Consider the following 25,562-nt stretch of genomic DNA (forward strand, 5'->3'; position numbering starts at 1 on the left):
AACTGAAAGAACTGCAAGGAGAAACAGAAAAATCTACTATAGTTGAAGACTTAATCTGCCTGTCTCAGTAACTGATAGAACAAGTGGGAAAAAAAATCAGTAAAGCCACAGAACTAAATAACAGTATTGACTAATCTGACCTATTGACATTTCTAGAACACTGATCCAACAACAGCAAGATTGGTATTTTTTTCAAGCACATGGAACATTCACCAAGATAAATCATATGCTGGGCCATAAAGCTCCATTAAAAAAAAACTGTCACTATACTCATAGGCAGAAGAAAAGCTAGTATACCCATGGAACAAAAATACTCTAAAAAATCATAGAACAATAACAGCAAAATCTTAGAAATTATAAATACACAAGATAGAAGAAATGAAAAACTATAGACATGTGACAAGATAAAGTGAGGAAATCTCCCATAAAGTAGAGCAAACTGCAAACACACATGCACACAAAGGGGAATGGTAGAGAAAAGATTAAAATTTGTGTGACATCTCAATAAAAGGAGTTTTGGAAAGAACAGAAAATTCGAAGGGGAGAAAATGGACACATACTACTTTAAGAAAATTTTCTTAAAGGACATTGGTGTCTAGATTAAAAGGGCCTATTGAGTATCCAGTATATTGGACAAAAATAGACTCACCGTAAAACAAGTCATCACAAAATACTGAGGATGAATTTTGCTACAAGTTTCCATGGGGATGGGGAGCAATAAAGGATCTGAAATCACAATGGCTTCTTTCAACAGCGACACTGGGATCTAAAAGATAATAGAGCAATGCCTTCAAGATTCTGAAGGCAAGTGCTTTTTAATTTGAATTTGATACCTTACCAAACTATCGATCAAACATGAAAGTAGAATAAAAACAAATTCTAGAAATCCAAGGTCTCAAAATTTTACCCTCCATGTATCCTTGATCAGGAATTTACTGGAGGATGTGCTCCAGGAAAACAATGGAGTGTTTGGGAAGCTGAGGTGGGAGGATCACTTGAGCCCAGGAGTTCAAGACTGTACTGGGCAACATAGTGAGATCCTGTCTCTAAAAAAAAAAGGAAAAAATGACTCGAGTGTGGTGGCGCATGTCTGTTGTTCCAGCTACTTGGAAGGCTGAGGTAGGAGGAATGCTTGAGCCCTGGGAAGTCAAGGCTGCAGTGAGCTGTGATCGCACCGCTGCACTCCAGCCTGGGCGACAGAGCAAGACACTGCCTCAAAACAAACAAACCAATCTAAGCAAACTAAGAAAAAGACATAGTGATAAAGAAACAGGACATTCAACATGGAAGAGAGGTGTAGGGAAATCCAAAGGTGACAGCTGTGCACCAGGTGTACATACAATCAGTTCATACTAGAGTGAGTCTTAAGAGACAGGTACACTGGGGGCTATCATCACCAACACGCTTGCTGCCATTATCCTTTTTCATTTTTAAATCTGAACCTGACCAAGATTATCTGTATTTGCCTTGCTTAGATCATGTACTGGTAAAATTCATGTGTTCTCCTCCACACCTTACAGCTTGAATCAGCTGAAGATACTCATTTCATCCTATAGACATGTTTTCTCTGACCCATTCCTCAGAGCTGGGGGTAGTTAAGATTGAGTTTAGAAGCCAAATTCCTGCTGCTGTACATGGTCCAAGGTACATGACCAGTGAATGGTCAGTACATGGCCTACAGTAACGGCTAGCCGCATGTCTAGACTATAGCAAGTGCTATGTTCCCCAATACTCATTCGTTACTTTGCCTGCTGACTTTCTAGAAAGGTATTCTTGTATACTTTCCAAAATGCTGAAGCCAAAACTATGACTTTGTGTAGCTTATCTTCTCTTAGGAACTTTTGTTCTGTTTTGCCCTCTTTTGGCACAGATAGGTTTGTGCTTGCTCCTACGCTTTCATGTTAAAACTTTCATGCTAATTTATATATAAAAATTGCAGAAAATATTAACCATATGATTGATAGATTTGGTGACAGTAAAAAACAATAATATGAAGTAGGCTATGCCAGTTACCTCCGCAGAGGTGGCAGCAGGCAGTAAGGAAGGGCCTGAAAAATGTCGGGGGTATTACAAGACCCAAGGAAGTTTTCAAGGCACACAACACACACTTCACATCTCCCCACAAAGACATTTCTCACTCTGTTCTTATGCACACCCTTCCCTCTTGAAATGTCCAACTCTGTCTGATCTTTTAAGTGTCAGCTCTAATGTCTCTGCTTTAGCGAGGCCTACTCTGACCACACTCCTCACTCAGTTACTCTCTGTCACTTTTCACACTCTGTAAGCATCTTGTTTATTTGGTTACTATGTACCTTCGCATAGTCACCACAAGCTCTGTGCAGGCAGACAGCTTGTCTTGCTCACTATTGTATCCTTGGTGTTTGAAAGAGTCTGGCAAATATTAATCTCATCCAAAATGACACTGAATGAATGTTACTGAAGGAAGTTGGTTCTTCAAGTGAATGATGTGGAAGCAAAAACAAAGTCGAAACCACAAAAAAGTTAAATTAATTTTGAAACATGGAACCTCATTCATAGTTGTTCTCTAACGGTTTTGTCTTTTTTTTGTGGCTTTGATTTTTTTTGTGTGCATGTATGGTTAAGAGATAGGAATCCAGTTTGAATTTACTGACGAATTTCCCCAGTGATCTACAATACTACTTGTTTCATATATCACTTTTACATCTATGTAGTTTCCTACTCCTGGTCTGTTTTTGTGTTGGTGCATATTGTCTCAATATTTCAGCTTTAAAATATACTTTGACATGTGGTAGAGCAGGTATGTTATGAAAAATTTTAGGCCGGGAGTGGTGGCTCACGCCTGTAATCCCAGTACTTTGGGAGGCCGAGGCGGGTGGATCACAAGGTCAGGAGTTCAAGACCAGCTTGGCCAATATGGTGAAACCCCATCTCTACTAAAAATACAAAGATTAGCTGGGCATGGTGGCAGGTGCCTGTAATCCCAGCTACTCAGGAGGCTGAGGCAGGAGAATCGCTTGAACCCAGGAGGCGGAGATTGCAGTGAGCTATCGCACCACTGCACTCCAGCCTGGGTGACAGAGCGAGATTCCATCTCAAAAAAAAAAAAAAAAAAAAAGAAAAAAAAAAAAAAAAAATAAAAATTTTAAATATATATAAAGGTAGAGAGAATAAGTTCTTCTAGAACTTTGGGTATATGTCAGAACTTTTCCTTCTATTGTTCATGTCTCAATTTCTATTTCATATTTTTTTTCTAATGTCTTTGCTCATGAGTGATAATTACCTGTCATTTTGTTTTTTTGAGATGGAATTTCGCTTTCTCGCCAAGGCTGGAGTTAAGTGGCGCAACCTCAGCTCACTGCAACCTCTGTTATCCAGGTTCAAGCAATTCTGCCTCAGCCTCCCGAGTAGCTGGGATTACAGGCATGTGCAACCACACCCAGCTAATTTATTTATTTTTAGTAGAGATGGGGTTTCACCATGTTGGCCAAGGTGGTCTTGAACTCCTGATCTCAGGTGATCCACCTGCTTTGGCCTCCCAAAATGCTGGGATTACAGGCACGAGCCACTGTGCCCGGTCCATCATTTTCCTTTCTTTATAATACTTGCTTGGTTTTGGTAACTAGCCTTTTAAATGAGTTGTGAGTATTCTCGTTTTTCCATTGTTTGAAAAAGTTGTGCAAGCTTGGAATTAGCTGTTATTAGAATTTTGGTATAACTTGCCTATAAAACCACTTCATTCTGGTGTTTCAATTATTATTTTTTTAAGGAAACTATCCATTTCTTCTATTTTTTCAAATATAGATGCAGCAAAGATCACAAAGACTGTTATGAGCTATCTTACATCTATATATATATATATTTTTTGAGACAGAGTCTCACTCTGTTGCCCAGGCTGAAGTGCAGTAGTGTGATCATGGCTCACTGCAACCTCCACCTCCTGGGCACAAGTGATTCTCCCACCTCAGCCGCCTGAGTAGCTGGAACTACAGGTGTGTGCCACCATAGGCATGAGCCACTGAGCTTGGCTTTTTTTTTTAGGCAGGGTCTTACTCTGTTGCCCAGGCTGGAGTGCCGTGGTGTGACCCTGGCTCACTGCAACCTCAACATCTTGAGCTCAAGCAGTCCTCTCATCTTAGCCTCCTGAGTAGCTGGGACTATAGATGCACACCACTACATCTGGCTAATTTTCTTTTTTTTTTTTTTTTTTTGCAGAGACAGGATCTCATGTTGCCCAGGCTGGTCTTGAGCTCCTGGGCTGAAACAATCTTCCTGCTTGAGCTTCCCAAAGTGCTAGGATTACTGGCATGAATCACCACGCCGGGCCTATTTGTCATATTTTCTATCATTGGATCTTTGTGCTTAAGTTTTTGGAGAGGTTTCCAACTTTTTTCTTTCCCACTCTTCCTGGGGCTAAGGCCAAGATACAAAAGTATTCCCACCGTCTTTCTCGTCATACGTGAGGGGATATTCCAGTAAACACACTAAAACTGCTGCTCTTCAGGGCTCCATGCTTTGCGCACGTATCTCTGATCTAACCTCCTCACCTTGCTCAAGTCCTGGCTTTGTCTTCCATGCATATGATGCCCTTTAAAGCATAGGCTTTAGACCCTGAGAGAATGGTGGATATTTCTAGGGCAAGCATTAGCACTTTTTTTGAATTTGTACTTTCCCTTTTTTTCTAGCCTCTGAAGATAATCATTACTTCTTGATAGTTTAATCATACTCATGTTTTAAAACTGTATATATATATTTCCATATGTATATGCACATGTGTGTTTATATATCTATTTTTTTTTCAGGCTTTTTATTGTTGTATAGCAAGTTTCTCTGGCAGTTGTCAGAAACTTAAGTCTATCTATTTGATCTTTAAAGTGCTGTAATTGCAAATCTTTTAGCATGGTAAATTAAAAAGTAAGAAAGAGCATCATTGCCATCTGGTGGAGAGACCTACTATCACCAATCTAAATGAGACCCAATGATTCATGCAAGGCCTTCTCATTCCTCCCACATTTAGTAACTGAGTCCTGCCAAATCTTTAACTATTAGGTCTTTCAAATCTGTCCCCTTGACTTCCATTCTCCCAGTACCTCAGTCCAGTTTTTTTTTCTTTTTTTTTTGCTAAAATCATTGCTTTTGAATTGGTCTCCTCCTCCTTTCTTCTTTTTTTTTTTTCCCTAAAGAAAAGGGGTCTCCCTTTGTCACCTAGGCTGGAGTGGAATGGCACGATCATAGCTTACTGCCACCTTGAATTCCTAGGCTCATGGGAGCTCTCCCACTTCAACCTTCAGAATAGCTGGGACAATAGGCGCACGCCACTGTACCCGGCTAATTTTTAAATTTTTTGTAGAGATAGGGTCTCACCATCTTGCTCAGACTGGTCTTCAAATCTTGGGCTCAAGTGATCCTCTCACCTCAGCCTCCCAAAGTGCTGGGATTATAGGCATAAGCCACTGCACTTTGCTTCTCTCCCTTTAGTTACTATTCTTTCAATATATTTTCCTTTTTCCTATTGTCAATCTTATTTTTACACTTCCACATTAATTTGATGTTTTTTGTTTTGTTTTGTTTTGTTTTTTGAGACAGTGTCTCACTCTGTTGCCCAGGCTGGAGTGCAGTGGTGCTATCTGGGCTCACTGCAACCTCCACCTCCTGGGTTCAAGTGATTCTCCTGCCTCAATCTCCCAAGTAGGTGGGATTACAGGTGTGTTCCACCACGCCCAGCTAATTTTGTATTTTTAGTACAGACGTGGTTTCACCATGTTAACCAGGCTGGTCTTGAACTCCTAACCCCAGGTGATCCACCCACCTCAGCCTCCCAAAGTGCTGGGATTACAGGTGTGAGCCACTGTACCCGGCCTTAGTTTGATGGGTTCTGTATCAAGTTCTTGCTTATGAGCAAAAACTGTGGAACCAATAACAGCAGTCTGGCTAGAGATGAGAACAATGTAGAAGTCCAATAAATGTTGGCTGAATTGAAGAAGTGGCACCATTTGCTCATTTGCCTAATTTATCTAGGAAGCAGTACATGCACTGAAATTCCCAAGCTGTTTGCTATAATAACATATTAATGAATGACATTCACATGTGTAATACTCCTGTGGGCTTACCCAGTTTTTTTTTTTTTTTAAACTTAAAATTATTTTTAATTACAAAAGGCATACATACCTAACACTTAAAAAATTCACAGTTTTGTGAGTGAACAAATACACTGATAATGCTGACTGCCAGGGTTTTCACTGTGGAAGAAGGTAAAAAGAAGGAATAGGGAAAGGCAAGGAAGAACCCTGTAGGGTTGGACCAGAACTGGAGACACCAGTAAAACTTGTGATTTCTAATATATGTTTCCTAGCTCTTTCTGTCCAAGGGGCCTATAAGCAATGACAACCCAGGAGGCTCAGATCATAGTTTCTAAAAATCTTTCTCCACTTAAAGAAACTAAGGATCTTTGGAGAAATGGCTAATTCCAAGGCTTTAGTAGAAGATTTTCCTTATAGTAGAACGCCACAGAATAAACATAGTAATAATAATAAAATTGGAAGAATCCCCACTTGGCAACACCAGAGTAACAATTAATTCCACCAAGAAATATCACTGGATGCTAAAATGAGTGTGTAAACGTTTCCTGAGAAACAAAATAGTTATCATCTGAAAGTATTTCCCCACAAAATGCTTATTAGCTTAATGGAAAAAATCAAACTTTACAGTAGAGTAATACAGCAGATATCACCTAAAACAAGTGATCAAAATTAACATCTTTGTAATGAGACAACTGACACCATGATACGGTGCACTGAAAAGAACAATGCCACTTCTGTGGTATCCCTGCCAAAAATGTATAAGCTCAGTCTAGTCATCAAGAAACATCTGAAAAACCCAGATGAAGAGTTACTCTATAAAAAGTCTATGGGATGGCAACAATAGACACTGGGAACTACTAGAGGATGGAGGGAGGGAGGATGCAAGGGTTGAAAAACTACCTATTGGGTACTATGCTCACTACCTGGGTGTCGGGATCAATGGTGCCCCAAACCTCAGCATCACGCAATATAATAGGAATAGGGAAAGGCAAGAAACAAACTTGCACCTATACCCCAAGTCTAAAATAAAAGTTGAATTTTTTTTTTTTTAAAAAGTACAACTGGCCCATGACCTTCGCATTTGGAAAGATCGGCTGAAGAACTGTTCCAGAATAAAGGAGACTACAGACATGACAACTAAATGTAATATTACTCCAGACTGGATCCCAGAACAGATTTTCTTTCACATTACTGAAACAATTAGCAAAATATGAAAAAGATTTGACAGTAGTGATGTATTAATGTTAATTTTCTGATTTTGGTAATTGTGCTACGGCTATGCAGGAAAACACCCTTGTTCTTTGGAAATACAAACTTAAGTAATTGGGGTAAAGAGGTATCACATCTGTAAGGAATATTCAAATGGCTCAGAAAAAAGTACTTACTCGAAGTTGATGATAAAGGGAAACCTCTTCCTTACAGTAGAATGACAACTAATTAATACAGAAATAATAATGGAGTTAAAACAATCACAATTTTGGAAACATCCTAGTACAAATTTATTCAGACAAGAATCGTCAAAGGATGCTAAATCTAGGAGGGGTAGATTTGATGAGGAACAGAATTGTCAACCAGGTCTCAAAGTTTCTCCTCACAAATTACCCACTAATGCAAAAGCAAAAACAGTAACAATAATGATACAGTGGAGAAACTGGACAACATCTTACCCAAGTGATCAAAATTAGTATCACGAATAAGGGGCAAATGGACATTCTGTGCATCTGGATGTATACCTGCAATACATATCACTTACAGTATTTCAACCCACACTGCACAACCCAAATCTAACCATGAGGAAACATCAGAAAAACCCAAATTGAAGGACACGCCATCCTTTAGCTGTCCTGTATTTTTCAAACGTATTACTATTACAAAAAACAAAGAAAAGCTGGGGAACTGCTCCAGATTAGAGAGTTATGGCAATACAACGTATGATCCTAGGCTGGATCGTCGAGCTGAAAAAAAATTACCAATAAAACAGCATATGAAATTGAAATATGGACATAAAGTATTATGTCAAAGTTAAATTTCTAAACTTGGTAGCTGTACTTGGGTAAGATAGCATGCTTGTTCTTATGAAGTACATACGTACTATTAAAGGGTAAACAGTATGATGTCTACAGTATATTTTCTAATGGGTCAAGGATTCTAGGATGCACACCCCCAGGTAAGGGAACTGGGAGTTAAAAGGTATCTGAAGGCTGCCATAAGGATGTAAAGGGTTAAGTCTCTACTTTACCCTTACACCCACTCCAGAGAAAAACAGTACTATTAGCTTCCTGTGTTTTCCATATGGATACATAAACTTCTGCACACACATGTAGTTCTTCTATCGTTCTGACAGCTATATATTCTAATGGATGAATATGTAAAATGTATTTAAGTGTTCTATTGGCATTTGTTTCTAGCATCTTTTATATTACAATCTGATTAACAATTAAGTTGTTTCATCACTTTTATATTTATTTTGATAAAAGTTGTTTGGCTTTAATTCTTTCATGTTTTTAACCTTTTTTTTCTGCTTTGTATTTTTCAACTTTGGCTGTGGCATAAGGCCTTAATTCTGTCATCTTATTTTGTTATAGTGTCTGTTTGTATGCCTTCCTTTTAAAAATATTTTATGTTCATGTTTTGTTTTAGGGTTTTCCTCCTCATCTAGTAAATACTTCTACTCAATTTATGACCATCATTATTATTATTTAGAGAATATGGAGATGGTTCTGAGGTACAACACAACAAAAATCTCCATAGGAGAACCTAAGTGTGGCCACTGGATGATCCATTCATGGAAGGAGGCTATTCAAAGTATGAAGATAAAATGTGAGCTGGACAAGAACTACAAAACACACTGAAAGAAATCAGAGATGACACAAACAAATGGAAAAACATTCCAAGCTCATGAGCTAGAATAATCGATATTATTAAAATGACCATACTGCCCAAAGCAATCTACAGATTCAATGCTATTCCTATCAAACTACAAACATCATTTTTCACAGAATTAGAAAAATCTGGCCAGGCCCAGTAGCTCATGCCTGTAATCCCAGCACTTTGGGAGGCCGAGGTGGGTGGATCACAAGGTCAGGAGTTCAAGACCAGCCTGCCTAAGATGATGAAACCCTATCTCTACTAAAATTACATAAATTAGCCGGGCATAGTTGGTGGGCACCTGTAACCCAGCTACTCAGGAGGCTGAGGCAGGAGAATTGCTTGAACTTGGGAGGGAAGTTGCAGTGAGCTGAGATTGCACCACTGCAGTCAGCCTGGGAGACAGAGCAATACTCCGTCTCAAAAAAAAAAAAAAATCCATTCTAAAATTCATATGGAACCAAAAAATCAATCCTAAGCAAATAAAACAAAGCTGAGGCATCGCATTACCTGAGTTAAACTATACTATAAGGAGGCTACAGTAACCAAAACAGCATGGTACAGGTATAAAAACAGACCCATAGACCAATGGAATGGAATAGACAGAAATAAAACCACATACCTACAGCCATCTGACCTTTGACAAAGTTAACAAAAATAAGCAACAGAGAAAGGATTCCCTAATTCAACAAATGGTGCTGGAATAGCTGTCTAGCCATATGCAGAAGAATCAAACTGGACCTCTTTCACCATATACAAAAATTACCTCAAGATAGATTAAAGATTTAAATGTAAGGGGCCGGGTGCAGTGGCTCATGCCTGTAATCCCAGCACTTTGGGAGACTGAGGTGGGTGGATCACTTGAGGTTAGGAGCTCAAGACCAGCCTGGCCAACATGGTGAAATCCCGTCCCCAAAATAGAAAAATTAGCCAGGCATAGTGGCATGCGCCTATAATCCCAGCTAGGTCAGGAGGCTGAGACATGAGAATCGCTTGAGCCCAGGAGATGGAGGTTGTGGTGAGCCACGATTGCACTACTGTACTCCAGCCTGGGCAACAGAGGGAGACTCTGTCTAAAAAAATAAAATAAAAATAAAAGATTTAAATGTAAGACTTCAAGCTGTAAGAGTCCTAGAAGAAAACCTACGAAATAACATCTGGACATCAGCTATGGGAAAGACCTATGGCTAAGTCCTCAAAAGCAATTGCAACAAAAACAAAAATTGACAAGTGGAACCTAATTAAACTAAAGAGCTTCTGCACCACAAAAGGAACTATCAATACAGTAAACAGACAACCTACAGAATGCGAGAAAATATTCACAAACTATGCATCTGAAAAAGGTCTAATGTTCACAATCTGTAAGGAACTAAAACAATTCAGAAAACAAAAACGAAGTAACTTGTGGCCAGGTGTGGTGGCTCACTCCTGTAATCCTAGCACTTTGGGAGGCTGAGATGGGTGGATCACCTAAGGTCAGGAATTCCAGACCAGTCTGGCCAACATGGTGAAACCTTGTCTCTACTAAAAGTACAAAAATTAGCTGCACATGGTGGCAGGCACCTGTAATCCCAGCTACTCAGGAGGCTGGGGCAGGAGAATCGCTTGAACCTGGAAAGCAGAGGCTGCAGTGAGATGAGATGGTGCCATTGCACTCTAGCCTGGGTGACAACAGCGAAACTCCATCTCAAAACAAAAACAAAAACAAAAATACACACACACAAACAAAAAACCATTAACAAATGCCAAAAGACATGAACAGACACTTTTCAAAAGACGACATACAAGTAGTTAACAAACATGAAAAAATGCTCAACATTATTAATTAGATAAATGTAAATCAAAACCACAATGACTTACCATCTCACACCAGTCAGAATGGCTATTATCAAAAAGTCAAAAAAATAACAGATGCTGGTGAGGCTGTGGGAAAAGGGGAATGCTTCTACACTGTAGAAGCCAGTGCAATGTAGAATGCGCCTACACTGATGGAAATGCAAATTAGTTCAGTCACTGTGAAAGCAGTTTGGAGATTTCTCAAAGAAGTCAGAACTACCATTCGAACCAGCAATCCCATGACTGGGTATACATCCAAATGAAAATGTTCTACCAAAAAGACATACACTTACATTTTCATCACAGCACTATTCACAACAACAAAGACACAGAATCAACCTAGATGCCCATCAATAGCGGACTGGATAGAGAAAGTCTGGTACATGTATACCATAGAATACTATGCAGCCATAAAAAAGAATGAAAATCATGTCTTTTGCATGGATGCAGCTGGAAGTCATTATCATAAGTGAATAAACACAGGAATAGAAAACCAAAGACCACATGTTCTCATTTATCAGTGGGAACTAAGCAATGTGTACACATGGACATAAAGATGAGAACAGACACTGGGGACTACCGGAGGGAAGAGGGGAGGGAAGGGGTGAAAAACCAACTGTTGGACACTATGCTCACTACCTGGGTGACGGGATCATTTGTACGCCAAACCTCAGCATCACAAAATATACCCATATAACTAACCTGCACATGTACTCCCTACATCTAAAATAAAAACGGAAATTATTTAAAAAATAAATGAAATGTGAGTTAGGCAAGTCCAGATTCCAGTCGATCCCTGAGAAACGTACTTTTCTCCAAGTCAACAAATCCAATCTTTAATGGCTCTGGGACACTCTCTGACCAGGTCCTGTTATGAGTTCCCTGTGTTATAATTTTAATTAAAATTAAAATTATAATCAATTAATCAAACTGATTAAGCATGAGAGGATACTTCCTGCTCTCAGATGAATTATTTATTTTGCATTATCCTTATAATCTTTGTGGATATGAATAACAAGGTATCTCAAAAAAACACATTTTGAAAAGCCTTATAAAGTTAAAACTTTAAATGCTTTTCATCAAAATTTTATGACCAATAAAAATGCCATTCATAAATCTTATCACACTATTCTACACATTTTATAGTGATACGTATTTATACATACTGCAGTTGGAAATGGGGAATGCTTTTTTGGTCTCCCATGGTAGCCTGCAGATTTTAAAAGCAGAAGTCCTGAACCTCTGAAGGCAACAGAAGAAAAGTCCTCATTTGAAACCTGTAGTATAAAAAAAAAAAAAAAGAGAGAGAGAGAGAGAGGCCAAGTGCTGTGACTCACACCTGTAACCCAGCACTTTGGAAGGCTGAGGCCAGAGGATTGCTTGAGATCAGGAGTTCGAGAACAGCTTGGGCAACATAGCGAGTCCTCGTCTCTACTAAAAATAAAAACTAGCTGAGCACACTGGCACACACCTGTAGCCCCCAGCTACTTAGGAGGGTAAGGTGGAAGGATTGCTTGAGCCCAGCAGATGGAGGCTGCAGAGAGCTTGATGATACCTCTGCACTCCAGCCTGGTCAACAGAGTGAGATCCTGTATCAAACAAACAAACAAACAAACAAATTTTAAAAAGGGAGAGTCAAGATGTTTGCTTTATTTATTTCTTTTAGGGAGCGAGACAGGAGGTAAAAAAACAAAAAGTTTGGTTTTTGCTTCAAAGAGCTTTTCTCAAAGAGCAGGGATTTATGTTCATTACATGCAACATGGACAAACACTGTTCTGGTTTTCATGACAATTTGAATTCAAAGTAATAAGTTTTTCTAAAATTCAGTGTGTTTATTTGGACATATGGATATTCCTTGTGTTCCTGGTCACATATTAAAGGAACTGGCACTTTGGCGGCAAGAACAAATAAAAACTGGTCTTTGATTTGGGTCTAGGTTAATAACTAAAGAACCATTCAGCAATAATGGCTTGAAACATTTATACATCCTATGAAACTGCAATTAGTTAAGAGGCTGCTGATCCTAATAACTATGACACGAGTAAGGGAGTTAGGGGAGAACTGTTAACTCTGGATGCCAAATTCAGAGCAAAATATCTATTACCTCCTTCTCACTTTTGCAGTATCTATAAATAAAGTGTGTGGGGGGGAGAATTACATGAATAATGTTAAAAGTGCATACAGAACTGAGAAATTTTTCATGGAATTTGCCACTTAGTTCAATAAAATGCTCATAAGGAAAAAACCATTTACGGCAAAAGACTAGTTACACTGTTGCTGTTTAGAGCATGAGAGCAAAATGAGTAACAATCAAATTCTCTGGTTTAAACGTAATTGTCTTAAAACACGTTATTCTGTAAGTTGACATCTATGCCTTGAAAATTCAAGGCAGAAAGTAAAATCATTTAGAAAGTCAGAAATTCCATCAATACATCTAGACAGATGTTTGCTTGTAGTTTTTGGTATCCAAAACCTTTTTTCCACACATCGCACAGATGCCTGAAACAAAAGAAGATACGTGATCAATCAAATCATAATACCAACTGTTTGGTTTAAGTCAATCCTGAAGCTTAAAATATAATTTAACAGCATTAGAAAAGAAAAAAAAAAAAATATATATATATATATATACTTTTAATTATAAACAGGTTTTAGGTCCCATTTTGCCTTAGGATAAAGAGTGTTTGGTTAACAGAATTTATGACAGGCTACATCGTTTCTGTTAACCAAATTAGCAGCAAATGAAGTAGGTTTTATGAATAGAAAAAAGGTATTAAAAGAAACTTACCTTTTTTGTAGGCACAGCCCTGGCAGTAATGAGAACCTGGTTGGTGCACAGAACTTTTACAAATTCTGCAAGTGGAGAACTTATTCTTTCCATATGGATCAAATCTAGAAATTTTTTTTAATGAGAGAAAATTGTATATTACACTAGAAACACACTCTTAAATAACCCCACTTACGCAACACACAGGATTAATCCATGCTCTTCATCCCTCCATCAACCTCTACAATTGATGGGTTTAGCCTATTCCAGATGGCTACTGTCTGATATGCCTGTACATCTCTGCTCTGCTCTGTCCATGTGAGATATATACTTATAGTCAGTTGTACAGAATTTATTCTTGACGTGTTCGTATCAATTGTATCTGTCATTCTATTTGTGTGACAAAAATATTATGGAAACTGATGAAATGTCGGTGCAAAAAGAGTGACTGATTCCATAAAACCTAAGTGACTACTTTAGGACGACCAGGAATAATCGGAATTGCTATTGAATTAGGTATGGGTAAGACAACTGTTGACAACTGGGGGAAAATCACTAGGAAAGGACTCCATACCTCAAGCATCAATTTTTGCTCCACTTTAAAGATACTGAACATATTCTGATTGTGATTTTTGTGACGACAATCATGTAGAGCACTTATCAGTTGATTTATGCTCAAAAGGCTTTGTTTCAATACCATATGATTAATACATCTACAGTTATGTGCTTTAAGTTAAAATAAGGTATGTGTATCTTTTAATGACTGCTTACATTAGCTGACATTTTTAATTAACTGACTCAATCCTTTTAGATAAAAGGGCTTCTACTATATAAAAATGCCATCTTACAGTAACTGGAGTGAAAAAAAGAAATACTTCCCCCTAAAATGGCAATAATACTCTGCTTTAACTGTGCTTCCCTAACTACAAAATGAGTTTTTGTAATGATCCTCATATACCAGATACGAAACACTGTCCTAGACCTAGTGTCTCCTCTTGGGTATAGCATAACAGCCCATTTACAAAGATTTTTCCAAACCACAGAGAATATCACTTTTTTTTTTTTTTTTTGAGATGGAATCTCACTCTATCGCCCAGGCTACAGGGCAATGGCGTGATCTTGGCTCACCGCAACCTCTGCCTCCCAGGTGCAAGCGATTCTCCTGTCTCGGCCTCCCAAGTAGCTGGGATTACAGGCATGCACCAACACGCCCAGCTAATTTTGTATTTTTAGTAGAGACGGGGTTTCTCCATGTTGGTCAGGCTGGTCTCAAACTCCCGACCTCAGGTGATCCGCCTGCGTTGGCCTCCCAAAGTGCTGGGATTACAGGGTGTGAGCCATCGCGCCCGGCTGAGAATATCACTTTATTCCCCACAAACGAAGACAGGTACTCTTCTTCCTTTCAATAAGTTCAATTTGCTTGGACACGTATTTCTAGAGGCTATTTTTTCTTAAAACCATATTTTATTATTTAAAAACACACATTTTAACCTTGGAAATCTTAAAACTGGCAGAGTTTTTTCTTAAAGTAACAATGCATCTTATAAATAACAGTACCATAGATGCAAAGCAATACTGTAGTACATTTTCCAAAGTGAGACAGTACCCAAGAGTAACAGCTACTTTTTAATGACATCAGAGTAAGTTTGAGAGCATAAAGGAACTGGAAGTATATAAAACTATAAAATCTGTACAAATAATAGCTCAGTCAATAAAATCTGAATGGTCCTCAAAGACATCAATAAGTCAGTCAACAACATACAGTGTGACTCTGCATTAAAGATCCCATTATGTGCCACGCACTGTATGTCGTTAAGGCTTTATTGTTGCTATTTCTAATCCTCAGGATGACATCATAAAACAGGTATTTATTCATTCAGCAAATATATACTGAGTGCTTATCAAGTACCAAGTACTGTTCTAAATACCAAAGATGAACATGATAGGCAAAGCCCTTGCCCTCATCAGATGATATTCTAGTGAGAAGAGGTAAACAGTAAGTAAGGAAACAGAGAATCTAATAAAACAAGCAAGCTTGTCAAATAGTAGCATTATAGAGAAAATTCTAACAGGATACTAAGGCAGAGATGAGGAAAGGAAAGAAGAGATTAGTTTACATTCTGATTAGGGAACCTTCTCTGAGGAAGTGACCCATCAGCTGAGACCCAAACAACAAGAAGGAGCCAGACACATAAGCTCTAACAGAAGACTCCTAGGGGACAGCAGCAAGTAGAAATCTCTTTGGATGGGAGTGGGCTTGGCGGAACTAATGAGGATGGCGTATGAGTGAGGAGCAGTGTAGTACAATACAAAGCCAGAGAGGTGCGAGGGGTCCTATCAAGGAGGACCTTGTAAGAATATGGTAGGGGGCTTAGATTTTATGCTATGTGAAGAAGAAAACCAGTGGCGGGTTTTAAGCAAAGGAACTTTGTAAAGGATCGCTCTTGTTACTATGAGACAACTGAGGGAAACTAGAGAAGCAGGAAGATAGTTCAATAGTTATTACAGTTCCAAGTAAGAAATAACAGTGGTTTGGAACAGGATAATAGCAGCAAGATGGACAGAAGCAGGTGGTTTCAGGTTATATTTTACATTTTGGAGGTAGATCTAAAGAACTTGTTGATGGATAGGGGAAGCAGGGGAAAGGGAGGACTCAGTGAAGAATTGTAGCTTTTAGGCTTGAACAACTGGATTAGACAGTGGTGCTACTATGATGATAAGATGGAAGGAAAAAGAAGTGGCCTGTTAAGACAATAAATGAGGTATGTCAGATAAGCTGCTGGATACATGTTTGGAGCTCAGAGAACTCAGGCCAGAGGTATAAATTTGGGAGCTATTATATATATATAATAATATTGTGTGTGTGTGTGTGTGTGTGTGTGTGTATAAACATATAGCTTGAATTTAAAGCCAGTAGATTAAAGTCACTTTAGGAGAGTTTATGCATTTATAATAATTTTTAAAGCCTAGGACTGAGTCCTGAAGTACTCAATTGAGAAGGAATAGCCAGTGAGTTGGGAGGAAAACCAGGAGAGTGTGGTGTCCCAGGAGCCAAGAGAAAAACACGAGAGAATTATGAAGAGGCTAAATAAGAACAGAATCAGTTTTAAAGGTCGCTTGTGATCTCAACAAGAACAGTTTCAGGGCGTTTGTGGGGATAACATACGACTGGAGGGGCTAAAAGAGGGAAAGGAACTTAAGGACACTGAGAAAGTGTCTAGATAAGACTTTGGAAAACCTCTGATGTGAAGGGGAGCAAAGAAATCGGATGGCAGATGAAAGGGTTCACGGAATTTTTTTCTGAAAGAGTCTTGCTCTGTCATCCACGCTGGAGATCAGTAGTGCGATCCTGGCTCAGTGCAGCCTCGACCTCCCTGGGCTCAAGTGATCCTCCCATGTCAGCCTCCTGAGTAGCTGGGACTACAGGCGCGTGCTGCCACACCCACCTGATTTCTCCATTTTTTGTAAGGACAGGGTTTCACCATGTTGCCCAGGCTGGTCTCAAACGCCTGGGCTCAGGTAATCTTTCTGCTTTGGCTTCCCAAAGTGCTGAGATTACACGTGTGAGTCACCATACCCAGCAGAATTTTTAAGACTGGATCTAATAAAGTATGGTATCAAAAACTTGTTTTTAAGATGGGAGACATTTTTACCCCAATTCTCAGGAAAAAGTAAAGTTTAGAAAGGTCAAGAAACTTGCTTAACTTGCTTAAGGTCATAAGGCTAGACAGTGGGTCTAGACTCAAATTCAGGTTTGACTCCAAAGCTTACCATCTTTCCACATTTCCCTGCTGTCTCTGATTCATAGGATAATTAAGAAGGAGATAAAATACAAGTCATGTTTTCTGGTGAAACTGTAAGAGAATAACACTAATATCTTCATATATTGATACAGCCAAGGAGGAATAAGGTAAAACCAGCAGGATTGTAACAGATAGCTTGGTTCTGAGTGCTATGAACCACCTACCTTTATGTTTTATTGCAAATGGAATGATGCACATCAAATTCACTCCAGCAGACTTAATACTAAAAGAAAGGAAATTTATATGATCTGTCTATGGATGCTCTTACCTACCTTGCTTTTTTTGAAGTCAAAGCTTTATTTTCATTCAGCTTTCTCCCACCACTTTCTGTATCAGAATAAAAGATATTTTAGTGGGTTATTTCTATACATTTAACATAAAACATTAAGAAGTTCATTCTTTGACTTTCTACCAAAATAGTAGTCTGTATCTAATTTTTAAATCCTCATTTAGTAGGCTATTAAGACACTGCTTAAAAAGAAAACATTTATTAGGGAAACAGTAAAAATTTGTATAAAATACAATCATTTTATTTCTCAGACTCAAGGGAGTACTTTAGGAATGGGTCTATATTTACTCTATATAGTGTAAAATCTAGAAGCCACTACTTCAGTGTCATAGACCTTCAATATAATGTTTATTTGTCTACGCTTTGAAAACATACTTTACTATATGTATTTAATAATAATGAAGGTAAATACTTCATTATAAAGATTTAATGATAATGAAGGTAAAATGGGTTAAAGCATTTATTTATTCAAGAATATAAAAATCAGAAGATTTAAAAAAATTTCTCCTCAGAAGAGTGGGGAAATTAAAAACAGACTCTAAATAAGCTGAATCAAATCAAATACTGTGATAATCAAATACTGTGATATTGTCACCACTTGACAATCATTTAATAATTTTGCTATCTCCTGATATTGGGAACCCATACAAGTAACTGAGAACTAAATAAAAGATATTAAATCACTTGGGGACCCAGTATTCTTTAATATTTAATAGATAAAATACTTTGAACATACAACATTTCATTGTACAAATAATGTAAAAGCTAAAATATAATTCACAGTAAGTATTTGGTTAAATTCCTATTTTCTAAAAGAAGAAATACCTGTGGTATTCCTAGCACCATCTTTCCATGTATCTGGAGTGATAACAGTACCAAGTTTCTTTTCACCTGTTAGAACAAGATAGTAAAAGGAAAATTAAAATTTACTATTTCATAAGTGCATTACATTGTGCCTAAGGCTCACAATGGTATCGACTATCAATGCTATTACCATAGGAGCCTGTTAATGCTGAGAAAGCAGCCAGTCAACTGAGACTCATATTAACTGTGGGCAATGAATGACTGACCGTCGGTAAAATTCGCAGGATAATAAGATGGCTTATAATAAGCTTTCACTGTTTGTTTATACTTTTAAAAAATCCAATAAGTCTATTTGTTCCATAAATATTTACTAAGCATCTATGATGTATAAACTATACAAAGTGCTGAGAAAAAGTGATGAATCAGACAAAATTTTAATGAGATTATAGTATACTAATTTCTTTAACAGCAATCTGTAACCTGGGTTCCCCAGGTGGATCTTAAGAGATATGTGAACAAGGTGGAGTTGTACACAAACCTTTTATATTTTCAGTTTTTTTTCCTGGCAAGAGGCTACAGTTTTCATCAGATTCTCAGAGGGATCACAGACCGTCTCCCCAAAAAGAACCATTCAACCAAAATGTAAGCTAAAAAATAAAAGATATAATAATTGAGAACTAAAGTACTAGGAGAAATTCCAGGCAGGAAAAAATAACCCTGGCTAAGGAAATTCAAGAAAACAAAGTTTGGAGAGAAGGCAAGAGAGAGGATTTGAATATGTGGCAACAGGACTGTGAACAAAAAGGAGTAAAGAGGATGAACGCAAACTAGATAAAGGACACATTCTGAGGAAAGGCATAGAAAGCTTAGAGTACACATGGGCACAAAGAGTATTTTGTTTGGTCAAAGTGTGAAGAGGATGAGGGTCAGTGAAAATGAAGCTGGAAAAATAAGTTGGCGCCTTAGTGTGGAGGGTACTGAACGTCAGGTTCCAAATATAGAATCCCCAAATTATTCTCTGCACACTGAGAGTTTATTAAAGGATTTAAATTAGGGAAATAATAATTTGCACTTACGTTGATGTTCAATTCAAACATCTCTGGGTTTACTCTACGCCATATCCTGGCATAATGACTAATGAGAATGAATAAGGCAAAGTCCTAAGTCTTTGGTTCCAGTGTCTAACATTTGGCAGGAGTACAATACTTGTTACACGAATAAAAAGGAAAGGACAGGAATTGCCAAGAGGGAAAGGTGTCGCTGGGGTTTAACTGAACATTTTTATATGGGAGGGGAGCCGATGAGATCTGGGGCTGGGGGAAGGCAATGGAAATAGGGAGGTGCAGAACTGAGACCATTCTGAGTACAAAATACATAGGACTGTATGGTCGTTGGGGAGGTGCAAAAATGGTCAAAGGATAGGGTAGAAAGACAGCGGCTAGAATCAGAGACCTGTGGGCGAAAAAAACAAAGAGAAGGCAAAGTTCCCGGGAGGGCTCAGTTAGATTATCCCAGCCTCCTCCTTCCGCAGAAGCAGCCCCTTAACTCACATTTTTCGCACACCATCCTTCCCCACGGCAGTTCCCCTAGCCGCAACAGGAGCAGCAGGAGCCTGAAAACATCAACACTGTAACTGGGAAGTATTCCCCTTCCGGGCTACGTCAATCCACTTCCGGCTTCTAAGCCCACCGCTCCCGCCTACCCCAAACCTGGAAAGCCGCGGGAGGAATGAACGCGAGCGGCTAGGTGGGGCTGCCCCATTTGCCCGCCCCTCCCTTTCTGCGACTGGCTGTTCGGCCGTGGGTGTCCGCCCCACAACCCTGCGTCTGCGCGTGGGCCTGGGCCTCCTGTCGTACCTGATGGTGGGAGGCAGTAGTTCCCCGCTTCCCTTCCGCGGGCGGGAAAGTTAGGTAAGCCCCGCTGGACTTCCCAGGCGCTCTCGCCTCCCGGGGTGCAAGCCACTCCCGCGAATTGCCGAAGCAGCCCTGAGCCTCGGCGCCCCGGCCCGCCCGCTCTCGCCGTCAGCTCGAGCGCCACTCTTCCGGCGTGCCCTGATGGACAGACCCCCTTTCGGATCCGAGTTTTTGCCTCTGTCCCCCAGTTTTTCTTTGTCTCCAACTCCCGAGCTCTTTGATCCTGCTTCTCAGCTGGTTCCTCGCTGCCCACGCTCGCGCCGGCCTAGGGTCGGGCAGAATTCCCAGCGACCAGGGTTGGGGTGGAGCTGCCGGTGGAGGTGCGGCGATGCCCGTGAAGGCTCCTCTGGGGGCCGCTCTGAAGAGCCTTCTCTCCGCTGCGGTGCCTGGGGAGGTGGGCCGCGTCATGCCCGTGGCACCCCTGCAGGCGCCCTGGGGGCACGCCAGGGCCTAACACGGTGCTGGTTTCCCAGGAGAGTTGGTTTCCCACTTTGCCTACTCTGGTTCCTTCATTCACTCAGCAAACGGTTGAGTTTGGTAACTGCTCACTGTATTACATCCACATCTGATGGCAGCTGCGATTCCGAGGGTGGCTCAGAAAAATGGCTGAAGGGCTATCTGTTGAGAGAATGGATTCCTGATCCCCTTGCCCTCCCTCAATCAGCTTAAGAGAATCTATGGGAAAGTTTACCTTTGTCCCTTCTTGCCATCCGTTTGCTTCTTCATGCCTAGTGTATTTCCTTAGAGAGAGAGCTGTAGCGCGTGGGACCTTGGACCACCTCACCTGTTTGCCTTGTTTCCTTATCAGTAAAATATCTGCCTTTGAAAAGCACTGGGTGAATTAAATGAGAGCTATTAGGATAAGGCCCAGGTTCGCCCTTCTGCTTTTCGCACTAGCGGGCGCCTCTCCCGCGCGCGCGCCCACGTGTATGTGTGTGTGTGTGTATATGTATAGTATTTTTTTTCTGAGATATTTCTATTTTCTGGAATATTCTCCATAGTGTAACATATTGACTGTTACTTTAAATTAATAAAGTCCTTGTTTAACAGTACAATTAACTCTCAGGTAATTTAAATACGTGTATTGTAGAGATGAGTAATTTGTTTTCCCTCCTTCCATTCGTGCTCTACTTTTGGTTGGAATTTAACACCTGTAACAGACGTTGTCATCTTGGTGTTTCTGAAGCATCGAGATCCCTTAGTTTAGTGTGGTGCTCTTTGAACTCTTGATTCCACTGGCCACCATTTGAGTATTCGAGTGTGCACTTGGTGTCATTTGGCATTTGCTAGAAGATGTGAACTACTGTAATGTTAGACAAGAGTAAAAAAACCCCAGCAATTTAGCCTAAGTATATATTTGGGGTTGTTGGAATTATAACTTATGCATTCTGGAAACCTCATAAATAAACTTTGGTTATAATTCCAACAGGCAGTAGATAATTTAATCCACACAGTTGATTTCATCTCTGTGATATTGGCCAAAAAAAGTTTAAATGAATTGTTTTATTGGTCCTAGGACATGACCCTTTTGCAGAAACCAGTCACAATATTTAAGAAATTAGTAAATTTGTTTTTTTAAGACTCTGAGAGATGTTTGTACCATATTAAGAAAATCAAAGGTAGAATAAAAAGTCTATATGTGCATCTACACATCTGCATCTTCTGTGTTTTGAAACAAATACATTGCTCATAGCAAATTGACTTTATGACTTATTTTTAAGGGTTGAAACATTTAAGACAATGGAAAAAGTCATTATTGCGTATGCTCTTCCTTTCTTGTTTTTCGTTAGCTAGCCACCCGAGAAAACACCATGAAAGACACCGATATCAAAAGACTACTGTATACCCATCTTTTATGCATATTTTCGATTATCCTAAGTGTCTTCATTCCATCACTCTTTTTGGAGAACTTCTCAATATTGGAAACACACTTGACATGGTTGTGCATCTGTTCTGGTTTTGTAACTGCTGTCAATCTAGTACTATATTTAGCGGTGAAACCAAATACATCCTCTAAAAGAAGTTCATTATCACACAAGGTAAGGCTTATGTCTCAATAACTGGTTTTTGGATGGACCTAGTGCTTCTTTTAATGGAAGAATAAAGTATTCGTCAAGTCTTCATTAGGTTATTTACAGTGAGTAAAGGGAACCTGATTTTTTCCCACCAAATTGGTAGCCTGTTACTTGCTGGAAGGCTGCCCATAATGTTTGATTAATCCCTGCCTTGCATTAATTGTGGAATTATGACTTCTTCAGAGCTTATGATAATATTGTGAGCCTGTATAGTCATTGTTTTATGTCACCATTGAAAATAAATACATGTGACAGTCTGTCTTTAAACCTTATTCAGTAAGACATTGTAGTTTATTTTTATTTATTTTTGCATTTTTGAAAGCCACTTAATGGGTTTTTCAGAAACTGCAATATAAGCCTGTGGTAATGCTTGTTTCCAACATGGCCTTCCTTGACTAAATAATTTTCAGATGTTAGAATCAATTTTCCAGAATATTCACTGCAGTAGATATTCACTTGGCTATTACTAATAATGTCCATACTTAACATTATTTTCTACTGTGTTGTAAGGTCTGTTAGGTCATTTACTGCCTATGATTGGAAAAGCTGAATGTATGTGTTATGTTTATATATTCTTAAGCTCCAAATCAAGAAGGTCTCATGTTTCTTTGTAGATGTTCAGGTCTTTTTTCATATGGGTCGTGTAATATGAGTGTGATTTCAAGAATTATTTAATATTTTGGTTTTTTAGTGCAATTTTCCCAGGAATTTTGTTTTAAAATGAAAAAAATTGTTATTTTCTGCAGATATTTCCTCTATCATCACATAATACTGTATTTTTTGTATACTAGCTCTGATATCAATCAATATTTAATAAATACTGATTAATGACATAGCTCTGTATGTTATCATGGAAGCAGAACCTCTTTTACACTCATGTAGGTCGGATGGGTGGAATATGGGTGGGGTTTGATATTTGCCTTTTAGGCTTTTTTAGTCTGTATCGAGGGCTGTGTATGTGACTGGGTACAGGACATGTGATCTGATTTGAGTATACCCAAGAACATTTGAACTGTTTTACATATTATGGGAACAAGTTGTGTTTGTAGATAAAATGGAAGAATTTATTGTCCTTTAGGCATTATCTTGAGTCTTCAGGTTATTCATTTCTCTTTTAGGTAACCAGATTTTTGAAATGCTGTATCTACTTTCTTATGTCTTGTTTCTCCTTTCATGTAATTTTTGTTCTATATGGAGCACCACTAATAGAGTAAGTTTGAAACTTTTACCCTAAATTTATATTTTAAAACATTCATTTACCAAACCGTGCTCATTCTTAGTAACTAGAAAAACCATGATGTGCATCATTAATAGATCAAGTAAGGGCACCAACATCATTAGCAGTGTTATTCTTTTTTAAAAAACAGCAGAATAACTTAATTTATTAAATACTCTTGTTACCTAGCCTTCTATTATCCAATTACATGTTGGGAGAAGGGAGAGTAGAGAAACTATACTATACCAATAAATATCTGGCCCTTAGAACCTCTGAGAGAACTTACTATGATTATATGTGTAAGTTAGTTACAATTAGCATATCAGTTCTTATAAATGTGATTCTAAAGTACTTGAATGGAGTTTTTCTTAACAAAAGTCAATAGATTCCTGTATTCAAATACTTAATATTTTTGTATATTAAGTGTATACAAAATATACTGGTGGTGGTGTTTATAGTTTAAAGATAAAATTTAACACTTTTTCTGAACTGACAAATTTCAAATTCTTAAAAACTAAATTCATGAATGTTTCTTACAAAATGTTTATCATAGTTTGAGAAGCTTCAGTTTAGCAGTGATTAATGATCATGGTGAAATGAGTGATGAGATACATATACATATACACACACATATATATGTGTTGCTAAGTATACCGTTTTTTATGTGTATATATATATTTACACATAGTTTTACGTACACACACTAAACCGACAGGTTATTCTTTTCTAGATGGGAGAGAACAAGACCTTTGTAATGGGAAATGGTGATTCCTGTCTAATCCATTTTAAAGTAGAATGAATGTGTCTGGCACAGTGGTTCTCAACATGTGGTTTTCAAACCAGCAGCATCAGCATTTTATCAAAATACAGATACTCAAGCTTCAGTCAGGAACTCTAGGGGTAGAGCCCCTGCCAATCTTTAGTTTATCCAGCTCTCCAGGTGGTTCCAATAGATGTTAACATTGAACCATTAGTTGTAGAGAAAGTTCCAGAGACTATTGAGGAGAAAGTTAACTATCTAGAAATGGATTCTGTTTTTTGTTTGTTTTTGCAATGAAAGTCTCAGCATGGATCCTAGGGTCTTTAACACTTCTGAAATCTATCATTAAAGTGAAATATTTGCTAGATTGTTTTTTTAAAGCTGCATGTTGGTAGTAAAATTATTTATAGTCATCATTTTGGTGGCACTTATGTTACCTTTCAAAGTAAAGCAGAGGAAGATATTTTATATTTTATTTATATAATAATGATTATGTATGTGTACCTTTAACACTTTTTTAAAAATTCATCTTTTTTTTTTCCAGGTTGGCATTGGAAACATTTTTATTTGCAGTTATTTTGTCTACTTTTACTACTGTGCCTTGCTTGTGTTTGTTAGGACCAAACCTCAAAGCATGGCTAAGGGTTTTCAGTAGAAACGGGTAAGTTTTAATTTTATATTATAATGATACTGAAATTTTAAAAAAAGTAATGAAGTATTTTTCTGTTCATGGCAGTTTGCTGATTATTCTGAGTGCTTCTCATTGCTGATGGTGCTCAGAGATGCCTTAAGGGGTCACTGCAATTGGGGACTGGGGACAGGGCAGGCAGAACTACAAGCGCCTCCCTCCACATTAGCAAGATCAGCTCTGCTTTTTTCTATATGGTAGAATTCCACCTAGCCTTTTGTTTGTTTAAAAAGAAGAAGAAATATTAAAAGAAAGCTTTAAAACCGTGGTTCTGGGATCATTTGGCACTGTGATAAAACTGCTGTAAATAAAATTGCTTACATTTTTTAAGGTAGAAATGGGGTCCACAATCTAAAAATGTGTTGTGTAACAATGATGATTTCTTGCTTAGCCTTTTTTGTGATAAGATACCAGAGCGCAAGTTTTATGGGATTTCATTTCCTTGGCGGCCGTATATATTTTCAGCATGACTAAGTTAAAATTT

General features: G+C 38.5%; 2 protein-coding genes across 2 annotated transcripts in view; one reads left to right on the top strand and one right to left on the bottom strand.

Annotated features, from left to right (window-relative positions):
• Positions 1–11,719: 11,719 nt before the first annotated feature.
• CRIPT (CXXC repeat containing interactor of PDZ3 domain) lies at positions 11,720–20,109 on the bottom strand. Its single transcript, XM_050754297.1, has 5 exons — positions 19,977–20,109; positions 18,448–18,513; positions 17,606–17,660; positions 13,552–13,655; positions 11,720–13,262 (listed from the first exon to the last, which is right to left on the bottom strand). Exons 1-5 carry the CDS (start codon positions 19,990–19,992, stop codon positions 13,198–13,200), a joined length of 306 nt encoding a protein of 101 aa, XP_050610254.1. The 5' UTR covers positions 19,993–20,109; the 3' UTR covers positions 11,720–13,197.
• Positions 20,110–20,115: 6 nt separating this feature from the next.
• PIGF (phosphatidylinositol glycan anchor biosynthesis class F) overlaps positions 20,116–25,562 on the top strand; it is a 36,809-nt gene continuing 31,362 nt past the window's right edge. The window contains exons 1-4 of the mRNA XM_050754296.1: positions 20,116–20,336; positions 22,130–22,378; positions 23,533–23,624; positions 24,935–25,051. Coding sequence (XP_050610253.1) covers positions 22,151–22,378; positions 23,533–23,624; positions 24,935–25,051 — 437 coding nt within the window. The 5' untranslated portion in view covers positions 20,116–20,336; positions 22,130–22,150. The remainder of the gene's footprint in view (positions 20,337–22,129; positions 22,379–23,532; positions 23,625–24,934; positions 25,052–25,562) is intronic.

This window comes from Macaca thibetana, chromosome 13, assembly GCF_024542745.1.
Source record: "Macaca thibetana thibetana isolate TM-01 chromosome 13, ASM2454274v1, whole genome shotgun sequence".
NCBI classification, from domain to species: Eukaryota; Metazoa; Chordata; class Mammalia; order Primates; family Cercopithecidae; genus Macaca; species Macaca thibetana.

What these genes read in the sequence shown, in the direction of transcription:
- CRIPT (XM_050754297.1), bottom strand. An exon ending in TGGTGCTAGGAATACCACAG is followed by an intron (nt 17,661 to 18,447) that starts GTATTTCTTCTT and finishes ATTCTGATACAG; the next exon opens with AAAGTGGTGGGAGAAAGCTG. An exon ending in GGGCTGTGCCTACAAAAAAG is followed by an intron (nt 13,263 to 13,551) that starts GTAAGTTTCTTT and finishes CTTTTGTTTCAG; the next exon opens with GCATCTGTGCGATGTGTGGA.